Below are 19,039 nucleotides of genomic sequence, written 5' to 3' on the forward strand. Positions count from 1 at the left end.
GAAAAATGTGAGGAAATTGGTGTAACCACTAGCCTGGAGAAAAGACCTGAAAAACATTCAAATTCGTTCTAGATTTTTTTCAAAAGTCTTTTAAATTCTTTTTTTATTTACAAATTTTCCCTCCATAATATGTGGTTTCAAAGGTCCTGTTTATGAAAGGGGTTCAGTATGCCACACAATAATAAGCAATTCTCTTTGATGCAGCGTTTTGTTCATAAATGTTCACAGCTCTCATCAGACACACACACACACACACACACACACACACACACACACACACACACACACACACACACACACACACACACACACACACACACACACACACACACACACACACACACACACACACACACCACGGTAACCCTTAATCTGTGGCTCTTCTCTCCAGATAAACTGTTTTCCACAGCATCACAAGACAGTGAGAAACTGGAGAAACTCTGACAGATGAGAAACTCACAGTCAAACTGATCTAATCTAAACCGAGACTCTGATCTGAAACTCACACTGCGATTAAAATCTGCTTACTGTCTCAAACAAGTTTTCATAAATCTCTTAAAGCATGTCATTAAGAGTGTGCGTGGGTGTGTGTTGTTGTTGACACACATGAATAAGATCATTATGTGTAGGAAGAAAGCAGTTTATCATAAGGAGTAACACCTTCATGACTGGTAAAAGTGTCTCTTTTTTCCATTTATCATTTGACCTTTGATGCATTTATCACTCATTCATCACAGAAAACACTTCAGTATCTTTATTAGTATCGTCCGATTATGGCATTTTGATAAGATGAAGCATTTGACTCAAACCACGAAGCCCAACATTCATAAACACATGAGCATCTCCTTCTGATGTGTGTGTGCATGACACATGATGCGGCTTCCTGTCAGAGATGATGTCACCACGGGCCTGTGTGTTACCCTGCAGGATTATCAATGAACACAGTATCCACAACATGTTTTATTTAAGAGAAATAAAAAACACCTGCATATTTCTGAATAAAGAATATTTCTGCATAAATGATCAGTATTATGAGAAATGAACATGAGTAGAGAAATGATGTCAGATTCACCTCTATGTCCACTTACCGTAGAAGAAAACGAATGTGATTTCTATCGTAGTTTTATTTATTAGGACACATATCATGGACATATTCTGCATAGTCAGATTGATCACTTAGATTTGCAATATACCTGGGCTGTATTGCAATGACTAAATAATGCATTAATACTTGATATTTCAGCTAAAGTGTTTAGATATGCAGTAAATAGAGATCTTTAAAGAAGCGTTGTCTGTGTGTTAGATACACGTCTATAGTTCGATGCTTTAATGTTTCTGAAAGAGTCTCTTCTGCTCACCAACACTGCATTTATTTCATCAGAAATACAGTAAAAACAGTGAAATATTATTCCAGTGTAAATCAGCTGTTTTATGTGAATAAAGTGTAATTTATTCCTGTGATCAAAGCTGAATTTTCAGCATCATTACTCCAGTCTTCAGTGTCACATGATCCTTCAGAAATCACTCTAATATGAGGATCTGATGCTCGAGAAACAGTTATGATTATTATCAGTGTTGAAAACAGTTGTGCTGCTAAAGGTTCAATCTTAATACCAATCTAAATAACATCATTTATTGTATAATATTAATTAATGATCTGTCTAATAATGTCTAAAAAATATAATAATTATCTGTCTACCAAGCTCTGATAATGTATGGAATATTATCTGAATAGATAGACCTTTATTAATATTTTACCCAGAAGACTCAAAGTGCTGTTCGGCAAACTCTGCAGGTCGCCTCAGTTTTAATGCATTACATTGATCAAAATTGACATGTAAAGAAATGTATATTGTTAAAAGATTATATTTCGAATAAATGCTGTGCTTTTGAACTTCATATTCATCAAAGAATCCTGAAAAATATATTCCACAAAAAAACTGTTTTCAACATTGATGATAAGAAACACTTAAAACATATAATACAATAGAAAACTGTTATTGTAAATTGTAATAATATTTCAAATAATATGATCAAATAAATGCAACCTTGGTGAGCAAAAACATAAAAAACCCTTAAATATTCCAAACTTTTGCCCGGCAGTGTAGATGTTATAAATATCCCGGCTTTAGCTCAGCTCTAGTCTGTACCGGCCCTCACGAGGGCGACACACACACACACATGTTTTTTACTTCACATGTTTCCTCTATTCGGCCCAAGTGTTCAGGCAGGCGTAAGTGATTAAAACAGTTGCAAGTGTTGTACAGAATAGGCATACACACACCATGCTCATCTTTGCACCAATAAAATGTGCAAGACTTTATGTTTTTAGTACCAAATCATATGTTTCTAATTAATTTAATTTACAGTGGAATGTTTTCCTCGTCATCTCGCGATTTCGGCGCGATTGAGTTGCCGAACAGAATGCATGATGGGATGGGAGACCGCAGTGTGTGTCTGTGGGAGTACCTCCTGCTCTCCGTACTGTAAACCCTACTGTACACTATACAAATGCAGTTGAAATCAATTCATCTTGATGAGCATTTGGATATTTCTATTGCTTTTGGGTTTAATGAACGTGTCTCTTTTTAAATTTCCACAAACTTAAGTTTCTCTGTGTGTGACGATGATCACCTGATCCCAGGGATGTTCAGTAAGGGCATTAGAAGAGCCCGCTCCTCATATCTGGTCAAGGGAAGCAGGCCTTCTGGGAGACAGCTCGTTATCAACACACTCAAGTATAGGACTTAAAGGGATACTCCACTTTTTTTGGAAATAGGCTCATTTTACAACTCCCCCAGAGTTAAACTGTTTAGTTTTACCATTTTTGAATCCATTCAGCCGATCTCCGGTTCTGGCGGTTCCACTTTTAACATAGCTTAGCATACATCACTGAAGTGGATTGAACACGTCAATTTCTCAAAAACTCCCGTATTTTGCAAAAAAGTTTTTACTCTTTGATGAAGTGGTTTTTCAGGCAATTCGAAAAAGGAATATTTCGCAAAACTGCAATTGAAACAGTTTTTTGTTGCATTTACAGGTCACGTGGCGTAACAGTCGGTCATTATTTAAAGATGACGCGGGACGTTTGGACAGACAGAGTTCTTTAATAAACTCATAAAAGACAAAAGAATTACGGTAATACTGGATTCTAAACCTCAAAGAAACGCCACAATCAGGATCTTGAAGCAGAACTGAGGGAGAAACTCCTCATATGAGCCGCTCACGAGAATAAGAGCTTGGATACACACCTACGTCTCCTTCCATTGACAATAATGGCCAGTCAGTGCGGCGGCTGTGATATAAACCTACCGACATCCGGTGGCAGGATTTGTGGAATGATTATCACGAGAGGAAAAATGACACTTTAGTCGCATTTCTTCGGTTAATGTAAACGCTGACAATTCGCAGTTTAGAAAATATTGATGGAAATCTGTAATGGAAACGCTGCTAATGACTCCACCCACCTATTTTTATACAAATTTTGGAATATGGCTTCTAAATAAATAAATAAAATAAATAACTAAATAAAAAAAAATGCATAAAAATGTATGCACTAAATTGAGTTGGATAGTTTCAATAAGACGACATGCGCATAAACTATGATGGAGACACATTTCCCAAATACATCTCTTGATGCACATCAAAGAAACAGCATGTGCCTTTGCCTCAGCAGATCCACCATTGCAATAACACAAGTTCATAAACAATAAAATCAATAATTATTATCCATTCCAGCCGCGGTGCATGATGGGAACTGAGCCCCGCCCCCATGAGAGCGCTGCGGAGTGAAGACATGACTCGAGCCGCCGGAGTGTGTTTGAGGCAATGCGTTTCGAGATGCATGATTTCGAGTGCAATAATGTTGTAGTGTTTGAGGTTTGTGTATGAAGGTAAAAGAGTAGCAAAACTCGAGAGCACGTAGATGTGAATTTGAGAACTTGTACAATAAATATTCGTACTTGTACGCTAAAACACACTCACAGCTCCAATGTGAAAACCTGTAAAATACAAATCTGTAGTTGAATGTTGAGATTTGCACTCGCAGACAATAGGTATTGGGGCTGATTGTTTTCCTGCGAGTTAAAGGTTTGAAGTATTGCATAAATTATATTTTATGTTTACTACTATATAGTGATTTTCAAGTTTAAAGTGTGTATAGCACATCCCTGTGGCTGTAATATATGTGTTTCAGGTACGGGAGTGGCACTTGTTGAGACTTGATATTTGGGCTAGATTTGATACACAACTCTGCATGCAATCCAAATATTAAACTTAAAGTTCATCAACTTAAAAAAAAGTTTGGTTAACAGTGACCTAGTATTACAAGTATTTTTATTTGTCTTTCTCCTCCTGGAAAACTGATTATAATGTTGATGACTCGTCATGTTCAGCACAACACAGATTTGACCAATCAAATGCTTCAGCCAAGAATGAGGATGAAATAATGACCCGTTAGTTACATACAGAAACACAGAGCGAGCCCTTTGGATGTGTCCTGTCCAAACTCCAGTTTCAGAAGGAAGTACGTTAGGGGAAATACCCCTGTGCCTTTCACGCCGTTGCTCAGGAATGAAACGATGATGTGCTAGAAAAGCAGACAGTGGTTTTTCATTGGATTTTATTAAAAAACTGTAATCCGCTCTTCCCAAGGACACAGCATCACGTGTGCTCTCCCGACTCCTGCTGGAGCGCTCCGGTCGCAGGTGGGCCGCTGTTTATGTGTGCTCCTTGCGCCGGATCAGCCTCTTGAAGGCCTGCTTGAAGTCCTCGTTGAAGCTGGTGTAGAGCAGCGGGTTGATGAGGGAGTTGACGTAGCCCAGCCAGGTGAGGGCGTCGGACAGCTGCGGCGAGGGCTTCAGCAGCATCAGCCCCACCAGCAGCTCCTTCAGGAAGAACGGCAGCCAGCACAGGATGAAGGCTCCCAGGATCAGGCCCAGGATCCGCGCCGCCTTCCTCTCCCGGGACGTGCAGATCTGGTTCCTCTCGTCCAGCTCCGGCGCCTCCATGTCGAAGGACGGCGCGCGGACGGTGTTCTCCGCGGCGGGGTCGGAGCTGGACACGTCCGAGACGCAGAAGGCGTGCGTGACCCGGCAGTGGTTCACCGAGTTCTGGCTGTCGGTGCTGCGGCTGCTCAGGTGCCGCGAGGAGCCGCGCTTCTGGTACAGCGTCTTAGCGGCGCTGTAGATGCGCGAGTACAGGATGAGGATCAGAGTCATGGGGATGTAGAAAGCGCCGAAGGTGGAGTAGATGGTGTAGCCCACGTGGTCGTGCTCGATGATGCACTGCTGCGAGCCGTCGCCGCGCTGCCTCCAGAACAGCGGCGGGATGGAGATGAAGACGGAGATCAGCCAGACGGTGGCCACCATGGCGGCGGCGCGCCGGGCCGTCCTCTTGCGGGCGTACTCGATGGCTTTAGTGATGGCCCAGTAGCGGTCCAGCGCGATCACGCACAGGTGCAGGATGGAGCAGGTGCAGCAGGTCATGTCCACGCTCAGCCAGGCCTCGCACACGAACGGCCCCAGCAGCCACACCTCCACCGTGATGTACAAGATGCTGACGGGCATCACCAGCACGGCCACCAGCAGGTCTGTGACGGCCAGCGAGCAGATCAGGTAGTTGGCAGGGAGGTGGAGCTTCTTGGTGGTGCAGATGGCGGCGATGACCGCGCCGTTCACCAGGGCCGTCAGCAGCGTCAGCAGCGCTAGCAGAGCCACCACGGCTAACCGCTGCGAGAGCGCCTCCGCGGGGAACGCCGCTCCGGGTGTGGCCGTGCTGTTGGTGCTGTTGGCCAGAGCACCGCCGCTTTCTCCCAGGTGTCGCTCCATCTCCATTCGTCAGCTGGAGAAACCCACTGGCTCCGCTCCAGGACTAAAGCCCCGAAGACTCCTGCGCTGGATCAGCCACGGCCTGTCAAACACACAGACAGATGATGAGTTAACAAGTGTCTCATACATCGATGATGCTTTCTCTGTCCACTCTAACCATCCGATCAACCATTTGATCTTAAAGGTGGGGTAAGCTATTTTTCAAAAACGCTGTTGGACATTTAAATCAACCCAAACAATCACACCCCTCTCCTCAGTGCTCCGCCTCCAAAACCCAGCCTTCAATCCTAGCCGCCCTTCTCCGAGTCGGTCTCGCACCCCGATCTGGTGCCACTGCACACTGCCCATCCCTGACAACACCGGAGCAAGAGCTGATCCTGTAGCTGAATCTCTTCATTAAATCATTAAATCACACACACACACACACACAAATAAAAAAATATTCCAGTGTCCAGCAAGTCGACTGATGGCGAATAACAGTGTCGGCCAATAACATTACAGCATGATGAGCATATGTATATTAATGGGCAGCACCACATTATATGAGGGATAACGTGTAGTTCGCTAACTAGCATTCATAGAACCAGCATTAAAGAATTAATAACTAAGAGAGTGTTAATAAACTCACCCAGTCCTACCTCGCCCCCGGGACTGTGTATTTCTGTCCATGTTCACTCACTCACACACACACACACACACACACACACACACACACACACACACACACACACACACACACACACACACACACACACACACACACACACACACACACACACGTGTCTCCTTCAGGTCCCAGTGCAATCACAGTAATGATAAGGACATGAATGAGCAATCACACAACAGTAGCCTGTGATTTCACAGGTTTGATTGACAGGTGGGCCGGTGCTAGAGGTCAGAGAAGAGGGTGAAGCCTCACAATAACACGATGAGCTCTGAGGCTCTTCGGGAGCAGCGCTCGTACAGCTCTCCGTGCGAGCCGTGTTTGCGTAGGCAGACTCATTACATGCAGTTGTTGGGATCTTTCTAAAGCTGTCGTCACACACAGGCCTGAGCGAGCGCACATCAGTCCACACGTCCAGGAGCGAGACTCGTGAGAACAGGGAGAGACAGGAGCGACCCAGGGAACACTGGGGAAGAACAGGCTCAGCGTTCAAATGAGCCTTTCATTATTGCACTTCACACATGATGAGCAAATAAAGACAAGTGTTTGATATGTAATGTATAACATTTCGGGGTTAGTTAACTAAAACGAAACCATAAAAAAAAAAAAAAACATTTTAAATGCTTAAAAAAAAAAAAAAAAAATTCATTCTTATTTTTAAATAGTTGCCAAAGCAACATTTCTCATTTTTAATTTAGTTTAACTGGATGTACTAAAATAAATAAAAATGAATACAAATAATATGACGTATGTTTCCAAGAATTCAGAGAAATTCATAATTTTAAATATAGTGCCCGTAATATCTGCGTTATCGCTGATTTCCGCTCCCACTGTAAGTAACCATGGCGACAGACGTGGACAACTGCGTTACGGCTAGCGGCGCGCTCACACTGTTGTTGTTTCGTTCAAACATTATGGACCATGGCAAGCACACTTTGTGACAAAAGGAGAACTAAAACGAGGGTCAATATCAGCGTGGCGTTTTCGAGAAGCCGAGGGCTAGCGTCCGCGACTAACTTCGACTCGACAGTGCTTTAGACAGGTGAGCAAATGTACATAAAACTAATCACTGTTCAATGTTAGAATATGATCAGTATGTTATTCTAATGTTCCAACAAACTAACACATAGAATAACATTATTAGAGCAAGTGAAACAGCGCTGCGTTCCCTCACACGCTTCATTCGTCGAATACACTGACCTGTGTGAGTAATCCAGCACTCGCGGGTAACGTTAGTTCGGTAGAATCAAATGTCCTCATTGCTTTATATCCGCGGGACTCGCGTGTGGCGCTGAGATCTGTCTCTCATCAGCACTCGCCCCTGCTTCACACCACAGTCATGATAAACACATTTTCACTCATCCATAAACATTATTAGATCCATCGCCATGACGACAAATGCCATGATTCCGCTGATTCACTGCGTCATCAACCTACGCCTTCGTTATTGTTCTGAAGAGGTTAGCGACCCCTAGCGGCGGAAAATACATATTGTGCCTTATCTTTAAATACATTTATTCAAAACATATTAAAAGGCTATTCATACAGACAATGACTTGAATACAGTTGTGATACTGTATGTTTTCAGTTTTGATGTGAGGGTTGAAGCCAAAATGTCTAAGGAATGTTTGAATCATGATATTTATTTTTTAAAAATAAACCTTTTTTGAAATAATGACTGAGATCAAGATCAAGGTAAAGGGAAAATATTGTATTACTTTGTACTTGATTGAAACACACCACTTGACTGAATCAACTTTTTTGTTTAAAAAAACCCCCAACTAAATAAAAGAATCCAGCATGAACACATGAGCATCTCTAGACCCAATCGAGATGTCAGACGCATTAGCCTTTTCGTGGCCTCTAACGTCTTCATCCGTCATGGCCTCGTCTATCAAGCGCCGCTGTGTTGTTTGTGTCTGGCTTCACCGTGGAGCGATGACAGTGGGAATGAGCTTGGGAAACTCAGTGACGCGCTGGGGTCGTGACCTCGTGATCATGATCATTCACATCTCTGGGATAAAGATGAAGAAGATCCAGATCTGGAGCTTCTTCATTCCTCCACTTGGTGGAGACAGAGACAGAAACACTATCATGTCTACACATTCATGAGCACCACTCTTTCACGCACACTGCCACTGAAGTAAAGGGATGATATCCCGGTTTATTTCACCTCAAAATAGAAATAGAACATTAATCATAGGCTACTCATTAAATTGGCATTACTATAATATATTGAATGTCATGTTACTGCTCACTTTCTTTTATTTAAATTCAAATTCAGTACAACAAATCATGATGATCATTTTCTATAAGAAAAATATAATTTCTCATATCTTTCTTTTCATTTTGGGGTGAAATATGCAAGGTTTTTTGACAGGTTTTGTGAAGCTCACCCCGTTTGTAAATCTCAAATGTTTTGGGAAAGCTGAACACACACCAGTGATGTTTTAAAGGACAGTGGTCTGTCATTATGACACTGTGAATCATCAGGAAACTACACTGAAAAAATAGCATAAAATTAACTGGTTGTATTCAGTCAAAAATATTATTCAATATTGATAAATCAACCGATATACATGCATTTATACAAACCAAATTAACTGAGATTAACACATTTTACAGTGTAACTTTGATGGAGTAAGTGTGTAAAAGTGACTGATGTCAGATATCCTTCTGTTCAGTTTAGTGGGTTTAAAAACCACTGCCATTTTTATTAGCTCTGATTAACCTAACTGTGTTCATCAGGTTTATTTTTTTTAAATTGATTTTTACAATAACAATCAAAGACGAACAAACAAACCCAAAGCGCTGAGATAAAACAATTACACATAAAAAAGTATACATATCTTCCTGCATAAATTATTCAGAAACATTACAGAAAAATAAATGTAAACCCATAGTCCTCTTGAAACACGTTCCTGTAGAGAAGAACGCACAGGTTTCTATAGTCCCGCTTGTGATTAAGATGAGGTTAGTTTCTCCACAGGAGAGAAGGCTGAGAACTGAGATATCCTCAAGGTAGCAGAATACCTTTTTTAGCCAGAAATAAAAGGATTGTAAATAAAGACTTGGTATCTGGGTCAGAAAACTCTTTAGGAGTATGGTTCAACAGATAAAGGGAAGGGGATGAAATAAAACGTTTTCCAATTATCTCCCGGATCGCAGGGTGAACCTCTTTCCAGATCGGCTGAATGTGATCACAGGACCAAAATAAATGAAAAAATGGTTTGAACAATTAGGGTTCGTTCTGTGGAGGCGAACGGGTGTAAAGTAAATCCCGTGAAAACATTCGCAATGTTGTTCATGTAGAGAAATTGAAATACATTTTGGAAAAATGCCATTAGAGATCTTAGTCCAGTCTACTGAACTGAATGATACTCCCAGATCCCGTTCCCACAACGGCTCCAAAGAATCATAACCTGAAGAATCATAATACACCAATAGGGCATTAAACTGAGATAATCCCTTTGAGAGATTTCATGGCTTCTTACAATCCTGATCAATGCGTAAAAACTCGGAGAAATGCCGAATTTGAAGGTATTTGAGAAAATCTACAGGGAAAATGTGAAACTCATCTCTGATTTGTTCAAATCACTACAAAGATTCAGAAAGCCCTCAGAGCTCCAACCCACCAGACTCAAAGCCGAGGCAGATCGGACAGAAATAACCTGAGGAATATTCAAATATTTGTTCACATTTTTCCAAACCAGGAGTGTATTATACATAATTACATTATCAATGAGGGAATGCATCTGGTCTATATTGTTAATAAACGAGGGATTAGTCTTCTGGGGTAACAAGATTACAAAGTACATCCATGAACCAGTTCGTCATCTTTTGGAGTTTAGCTGACCAATAATAACACTGGAAATTGGGCAAAGACAGACCCCTCATATTTGGTTTACAACATTTAGAAAGACCAACTCTCTGTTGCTTATTATTCCAGATATAGAACGGGATATGTGGGATTCCACTAGTTAAATAACATGGAAGATCCTGAAGCAAATCATCTAAACGAGGGATAAATTTCATTGTACAACATTAACTCTCCCAAGAAGGGAAATTGGCAAAGAGGTCCACTTTTCAAGATCAAGTTTTAATTTTTTGATTCAAATTGGGAGTGATAAAAATGCCCAAATATTTAAGACCTCTTTCTGAAACCTGAAAAGGAGACGAGACTGTATAGATAGAAAAGAGGAAATATTAAAAGGCACCGAGACAGATTTTCCTAAATTAAGAAGCATAATGTAATTATGTTATACAGCATAACATCGTCTGCGAACAGAGAAACATTTGTAGAGGAAGATTTGTCTAGAGAAGCTTTCATTATGCAATTAAAGTCACCAGCCAGAAAGCCCAAGCCTTTACAATGATAATTAAACAAAAAAATCATCTGTGATATAAAATCGGGTGAATCATAGTTTTAGCGCATAAACATTGAAAATCGTTATATGATGTTTGGAAATTGAGCCTCAAAATAAATCTCCCTTTGGGATCTCTTTATGTTCCCGAATAAAAGGCAGATGTTGATTTATCAGAATGGCAACAGCTCTTTTATTCTGAGTAGGAGGAAAAGTAAACTTGACCCCAGTCTATGCTTCGAATGTTCAGTGCCAGATAGTTTCCTGAAGCAGTGCTATGTCGGGTTTTTTATTTATTTTTTAAATGGGTTCATATTTTTTTCCTATTTATTACATGACCAATTCCTTGGACATTCCAATAAAGTGTTTAAGTGCACCAGCCATAAGAATTAAGAATAAAACAGGGAAAGACAAATTAAAGTGAAAGAACTTTTTTGAAAAATGAGGCAAGCAGCAAAGAATCAACAGAGTAAAAGAAAGAACATAAAAAACAGCATTACAGTGCTTGCCGACCCCTGTCCTGTCCTATCCTGACAGGATAAAAATACCCCAAATGAAGTCACCAAGCATACTAAACATAAACAAGTCCTAACTCAACAGTCCAACATTTCTCTATTGGCTTATCCACTATTCTGCGGAGATGAGAGTCAGCGTCGTCAACTTCATCTTTGCAGCCGACAGACACTGACTCAGAAAACACGCTTTATTAAAGGTTACGCTATGTGGCGCTCTGGTGGTTAAAAAGCAAAACTGCATGCATTTCGCAGAAGAACATTGTTTTTGTTGTGCTATAGTGCGGGTAAATATGGCTCTCTCTCAACTACATAAAAGTGATAGATTATCCTCCAGCCCAACATTCACTACTAGGCTTCAGAGAAATAACCAGCTAAGATTGAAGGGATCTCAAGCTGACTAGCTGAAGACGTTACTGTAGCTTTACCCACTGATAGACACAGCAGACGATAGAGAAGCGTAACATCCACAAAGTCTTATTAATACGAGCTCTGTCTCGCTCTATTTCCTCCTCTGTTCGGAGATTGTTTAAAACGGGTGATTCCCCGGAGGTTGGAGATTTAGTCCATCTTTTTCTCTCATTGCAACAACTAAGCTCCGCCACTCCCACACCAGACTCGAGTCAAAGCAGCCGCAGCAACTTTCCTCTGTTTACGGATGTGACGAGTGACACATGTATGCGATGTCCAAGTGAAAACCATCCCGTCAGGTCTGGAATATAAACACTTATAGTAGGCTTATCGTAGTGAATCAGGGTTAGGCAAAAACATATTTTAGAAAAAGAAGGATCGATGATGTATTGATGCATTGATGAATAAAAAATGTAGGCTACTATGAATTATTAAAATGTTCAGGCAGTCTCCTCTCTGTAATTTTTTCTGACACATTCATAAGCGATACTTTTGCCGTTGGGCTTCGGCAAACTTTATATGCTTAATTTACATTTGAAAAGCTAATTATTATGGTATTTCTCTGTAATTAGAGTTTGAAATTAAATTTAAGAAGTGATTTTGATAATCTGGTTTAGGTTGTTTTGACTAGTTGTTTGGTTAGAATAAATTCTGAATGGCTGGTAACCAATGAATTAGTAGCCAAATTGGCAGACGAGTGAAAGTTAATTTGAAACCCTGTCTGTAATGTATGATATTCACATCATAACTCACAAGTCGCAGTCTAGGATGTAATGGAGATCTCACAAGTGACGGTTCTGTGATATTATAGACAGCAGCAGAGCTGTAATGATGGACATCAGCACAGATACATGTTTCCTTCAGAGACCTGTAACAGCACAGACACCGCTAAACTAGCCTGCTATTGACACCATCTGCTGTGGGCACAGTGATTATTCAATGCTCTATTTAAGGGAAGATTACGTTAGTCACTGATCAAAGTGTTGCGTATGATCAGCACACGGACAGTAGATCATGAATTAGGGCCAGGTGCTCAGAGACACATGAATTATTCAGCAATGGCTATATTAGATTACACATGGCAGACGATATGCTGGCCACAGCACTTTATAATGCCAAGCTCCTCTGCAAACCCCGGTCATCTTCACGGATGGCACAGCACTAAATCTTCTCCTGTCACCGAGGAACTCGGCTTGATGGATTTAGTCTCTTGGAGGGCCGGTTCAGGACCGGTGTCATGTGAAAGTGTTCAGATTGATGTGAAGGACTCTCTTCCCATACAGCATGAGAATCCCAAGGGTCTGAGAGAGCTAGAAAAACCCTTCAGAAAAACCCAGTGTCATAAAGTTTCTTTACTGACCACTTTACTGCATTAACAGTGTGAGAAATCACAACGCGATTCAAGGGAAAGCATCAAACATGTCCGTCATTAAAGCATTAAATCTGAAGAACGTGAAAGATGGAGAGCCGTTTAGTAGTCGAAATAGAAGAGGTCACGGTTTGAAGATGACAAAAATAAGCTGCACTGATTCTTGAGACAAGATTCAAAACGTTTACCACAATTTTACTTCATTAATTTTTTTAAATGGCAACATTTCTACTTTAAAACAAATCAGAGATCATCACTAGAATGTTCTTAACACAACTGTAACATGAACATTTAAATTAATGAACCAATGTCAAACATTTTAAATATACCTATTAACAACAAATATTTACTCAACTTAATATTTACTCTATGCATTGAATTTTTTTTCTTCGTACCACCTTAAAAAGGAAAAATATTTTAATATGCTACAGAAGGTGTGAGTTTTTATCAAATTATACTTATGGTTTGGATCAACCCTTGTATTTTGATTTAATATTAATCAAAAAGATTTATTTTCCCAAAGACAAAAACATTTATAGAAAGTAAAAAATTGTTTATTATAAAGACAATTCCACACTTAATACATTTTTTAGATACGTTAGTGTTAGGGTTAACCTAGACCTAACTTAATATAGGTCAATATAGGTGAAACTTAATTTCACCATACACAAAAGCTAAATTAGCTGTAAGATGTAATCATTTTCACTTAAGATAACTTGACAAAATAAAAAATAAGAAAAATAATAATTATTACCGTTTGAATTAAGTTTATTTTTCTTACCCCATTGGCAGATAATTAGCTTGTTTTAAGCAAAAACTCACAGGTCGACTAGGCCGTCTGCCGGAAGCTAGTTATTTTAGTCGATCAAGTTTTAAATATGGATATTTTTCTTACACGAACGCATCACTTTGTTTCAGAAGGTCTTTATTAATCGCCAGAGCCGTTTCAAGCACTTTTATCGCGGATGTATGCGCTTTGATGGACTTCCAAAAAAATATACCCATTGACTCCTATTATAAACTCCGATTATAAAATTATAATATAACTCAGATTGTATTCGTCTGAAAGAAGAGTGTCATTTCTGTCAGGACCACTATCGTCAAATACGATTGACAATTAGCATACAGTTTGGATTGGCGGTATGGTTCCGTTCTGAGCGAGATAATAACCCCCTTAGGGTAAACAGAACAGAACCAATATGAATGTATGCAGATATCATTCAATTCAAGATTTTAAAGTACAACATAATTTCGAGAATTCATTCTGATTCAAGGGGATATCAAGGATGCTGACAAGACAGCGCTCCAACACTCCCCGTCTCTTCCTCAGGCCTAGCTGGGGAGGGAGAAATGGTAAATGGTAAATGGACTGCATTTATATAGCGCTTTCACAGACCCAATGGCCACCAAAGCGCTTTACATTTGCCTCACATTCACACACTCATTCATACACCGACGGCGGTGTCTGCCATGCAAGGCGCCATCCAGCTCGTCGGGAGCAGCTGGGGTTAGGTGTCTTGCTCATGGACACCTCGACACTTGGTCAGGTGGGACCGAGGATTGAACCACCAACCTTTCAACCTTTCGGTTCGCAGACAACCTACATGAACCACTGAGCCACTGCCGCCTGAGCAAATACCCGCGGAGAAGGGTAATTCGCTCCTGTGAAACGCGATAGCTGCTGATAATACTGAGGAGCTTATATATGAATACAGTGATAGGCGTCATGTTCCTATAGGTAGACGTGGATCAGCTGAGAGTCAGCTGATGTGAGCTTGACTAACGTGACCTGCCAGAACTGACGCTACGCTTGATATACACCTAGGATGGCTTCAGGGTGAGTAAATCATGGGCTAATTTTCATTTTTGGGTGAACTATCCCTTTAAGATTTTTTTTTATATTTGGACTTGAAACAAGACAAAAATACTGAGTAAGAAAAGCATTTCTTGCAGTAACTGTACCGGGCAGAGTGGATGTGGTGTCTGTTTACCCTCAGCAGAGGGGTGAGCAGAGAGAGAGATAACCTGTGCCTTGAGTGGAGAGCACCTTAGTCATAAAGCCACCACTTTGCTGTCTTTAAGCCAAACTCGAGGCAGGAACCGTCCACTGAGGGAACCTGCAGGTCACCAATTCGCTTGGCCGATGCCAGAGCCAGCAGGATTGCAGTCTTTAGAGAGAGAGGCCGAAGGTCGGCTGTCGTGAGCGGCTCAAACGAATGAGTGCCCTCAGGACACTGGACAGGTCCCAGGAAGGGACAGTGTTTGGACGAGGTGAGTCTAACCTCCTGGCCCCTCTGAGAAATTTGACCATCAGGTCATATTTCCCAATCGACTGGCCAGCTATGGGGGTGTGGTACACCATGTATACTTTGAACGTGGACAGAGTGCGTCCGCCGTTCAAAAGCTCCTGAAGAAAAGAAAGAATTGAAGCGATCTCAAAGATATGGAGTCTGTAAGCCAGGCTGCGCACCAGCAGAAAAAAATAACTCACTTCTGCATATAAAGGTGCCTGGTAGAAGGTGCCCTAGCCTCAGAGATGTTCAAGACCCTCCGGGGAAGGCTTAAAGCAGGGGTCTCAAACTCAAATTGGCTGGGGGCCACTGCTGTGAACGAAAGCTAATAGGAGGGCCATTTTACCATTCAAGCACAATCTTTTTCTGGAAATTTACTTTTCTCGTTTATTTCAGATTATGTAACTAACATATTTGTGTCATTCTTGACAAAAAATGTAAACATCAGTATATTAAACAGATATATTTAACAATATATAATATAATTTTAACAGTTAGTGCAACTCTTTTTCCCTTACTTTATATTAACTTAAATAACTTCAAAACATTGGACTGAACTAACAACCTTGGCTTGCAGTGAACACAATCCCTGAAAACATTTGCACACTATCACTATTCTATTTCTTGCCAGACACCTGGCAGCGCTTCTGCTCACACAACTGAGCCACGTTTGCCCTGATGGAGGTCACAGTTGAAACCCTGAGTACAGCTTCAAGATGGGCGTCACTAAGCCTAGACCTGTACTTACATTTATTAAAGTTCATAGTTGAGAACAATTTCTCACACAGATATGTGCTTCCAAAAAGGCACATTACCCGACTGAACACTTTGGACAGCTCTGGGTAGCATGGAGGTAACTCTCTCAAAAACTGTCCAGTCTTGTCTGCTTTTCCTTGTGCCTCTCTGAATTTAGTTTTTAGCTCACTGTTGCACTGCAAGTCAATAAGCTCCATTTGCAACACACTTGGGACACTCTCCACGTCAGTTGAGAAGGGATCTGCGAACAGCTGGAAAGTGTCACGGTGTGACTTGAAGTCAGCAAAACGCTGATCAAATTCCTCCAGTAGGTTGTCAATAGCAGAAGCATATTCATCACCACTGAATCCTGTGCCCTGCTCCACAAGAGATCTGCATGTAGTGAAATGACTGAGGTTTTTTGCAGAAATCTGAGTTTTCCACAATCGCAGCTTTGTGGAGAAAGCTTTCACACTTTCATATGCTGCTGTGATGAGCTGACCAGGACCCTGGAGCTTCAAGTTAAGGATATTTAGCTCCTGTGTTATGTCCACCAAGAATGCAAGGTCCATGACCCATTTAGGATCATCAAATTCAGGAACATCCATTCTACCATCTTCCATGAATCTCTTTACCTCTGCTCTTAAGTCAAAAAATCTCTTCAGGACATTCCCCCTGCTGAGCCAGCGCACCTCAATAAAGTAAAGTACATCGCCATATGTTGACTCAATTTCTGCTAAAAAGGCCTGAAACTGGCGGTGCTGTAAACCTCTCGACCTGATGTAATTGACACATTTCAGGACAACAGACATGACATGCTCATATTTCAAGCATTTGCTGCACAGAGCCTGTTGGTGTATAATGCAGTGCAGAACAACTGCTGGATGTGCATTTTCCTCTTCTAACTTTCTTTGTACCAGCGCAACCAGCCCGTTTTTTTTGCCTGTCATAGATGGGGCGCCATCAGTGGTAATGCCTACCAGTCTGTTCCACGGCAAACCAGCGCGCTCAATCGCGTCGCACAGCTGCTGAAATATAGCGTTGGCTGTGGTACGGCCGTGCATTGGACACAAACTTAATAACTCCTCCGTCACTTCAAATTGTTCATTTATACCCCTGATGAAAATGGCTAGCTGCGCAATGTCTGTTTTGTCTGTGCTTTCGTCAAGCGCCACAGAGTACGCAGTGAAAACTCTAGCTTTGCCGCGCAACTGATCATAAATGTCACTGGACAACTCGCTGATCCGCTCTGCCACTGTGTTTGCCGATAGAGAGAGATTGTTGAACAAGCCCTTCTTTTCTGGACATAGAATTTCAGCGACTTTTAACATACAGTCCTTCATAAACGGCCCTTCAGTGAATGGCTTTCCTGCTTTAGCGATCAACTCACTCACCACATAACTTGCTTCAACTGCAGCATCAGCATCCTTTTTGGCTTTGTGGAAAAGGCTTTGCTGGGACGTTAGCTCTCTCTTCAACTTCATGGCTGTTTTTTCTCTCTCGTCTGCCTGGTACTTCTCATACTGTTCTCCATGTTTAGTTGAGTAATGACGCTTGAGATTATACTCCTTTAGGACTGCGACCTTTTCTTTACATATCAGACAGGTAGCATTTCCATTAAACTCCACAAAGAAATACTGCAATGTCCATCTTTCCTGAAACTGTCTGTGTTCATCGTCCACTTTTCTTTTCGGTTTGGAATGAGACATTTTCGTTTTCGTTAGCAGCCAAACAAATAAACTCCTATGACCAAAATCAGCTCTCTTTTCAAATATGCTGGGTTTGCGCGGGTTTTTTTTTTTTTTTACGCTTTCAAGTTAATTATTTTATTATTATTTTTTTTTTTTTATAGAATCGTGTTCTTGTTTTAATTTAATTTGAAGTGGTATTTTTGAAATTGCCATGAAGCAAATAAAATAAATAAATAAAAAATGGTTTTGCGGCCGGATTATGTTATATTTTCTACATCAGTTGCGGGCCGGAGGAAGGGGGAGGGGGGGCCGTAAATGGCCCGCGGGCCGGCAGTTTGAGACCCCTGGCTTAAAGGCTCCCGTCGAAAGGCCAACGCTCGAGGATCTACATCATCGGTTCCCAACAGGGGGGTCGCGGCCCACAAGGGGGCCTCAGCGAGCTCTATGGGGGGTCGCGTCATATTTTGAAACGTTTGAGCAATGAGCATTAAATAAAAGTCCTTAACTTTTTTCTGTTCAAAATTTACAAAATGTATATGAGCGAGTTCATCATGAATTCATTTTCCAATCCGTGTTTTTGTCTTATCCTGAACCACTATGGTCCACCTATAATAAGTGTTTACATTGGGACTATTTTACGCTGGTTCGGATCGCTGCCGCTGCGGAGTAGCCCAGTGCCTGCGTGACTCGTCATAGACGTACACAGAGAGAAGTAGTTCCGGCTACAATGTTCTTCCGAAAGACGCATTATTCTGGTAATAAATGCAAGTTTATTATCGCTCGCTATAGCGCCAAAAGCGTAAAAAATAAAGCCTCACATTGATAAAGCCTCACAAATAACATGCAAGTATTGAGGCCCCAGACAGCAGTCATTTAGTAATAGCCTATAGTATATTCTTTCTTTTTTTACCTACACACCAGTGTGAATATTTTTGTTTTTGCATTTCAAATAGGGCCAATTTATAGGCTTCTCCTAGGCTTACGTTTTTAAATTACAAAGGGCCTACTGATGTTTTTGTTATTTGTATTTTCAATATTATAGGCTATTATTTGTGCATAAACATATCTAGTTATAGTAAACATTCCGTTTGTTTGAAAAAAAACATATTTTGTCATCCTTGCTGCAAGCTTACAAGAGCGATAATATCATTAAATGTGAAGGGGGGGCCTACAA

General features: G+C 41.1%; 1 protein-coding gene across 1 annotated transcript; it reads right to left on the reverse strand.

The window, feature by feature from the left end:
• Positions 1-4,718: 4,718 nt before the first annotated feature.
• Positions 4,719-5,859, reverse strand: LOC130090006 (5-hydroxytryptamine receptor 1E). Its single transcript, XM_056257669.1, has one exon. It carries the CDS (start codon positions 5,832-5,834, stop codon positions 4,719-4,721), a length of 1,116 nt encoding a protein of 371 aa, XP_056113644.1. The 5' UTR covers positions 5,835-5,859.
• Between the last annotated feature and the right edge of the window lie 13,180 nt (positions 5,860-19,039).

Source organism: Rhinichthys klamathensis, unplaced genomic scaffold (genome assembly GCF_029890125.1).
Source record: "Rhinichthys klamathensis goyatoka isolate OS25496 unplaced genomic scaffold, OSU_Roscu_1.1 h1tg000141l_1, whole genome shotgun sequence".
Taxonomy (NCBI): Eukaryota; Metazoa; Chordata; class Actinopteri; order Cypriniformes; family Leuciscidae; genus Rhinichthys; species Rhinichthys klamathensis.

Coding starts and splice junctions, on each gene's coding strand:
- LOC130090006 (XM_056257669.1), bottom strand. CDS start 5,834: ATGGAGATGGAGCGACACCTGGGAGAAAGCGGCGGTGCTCTGGCCAAC.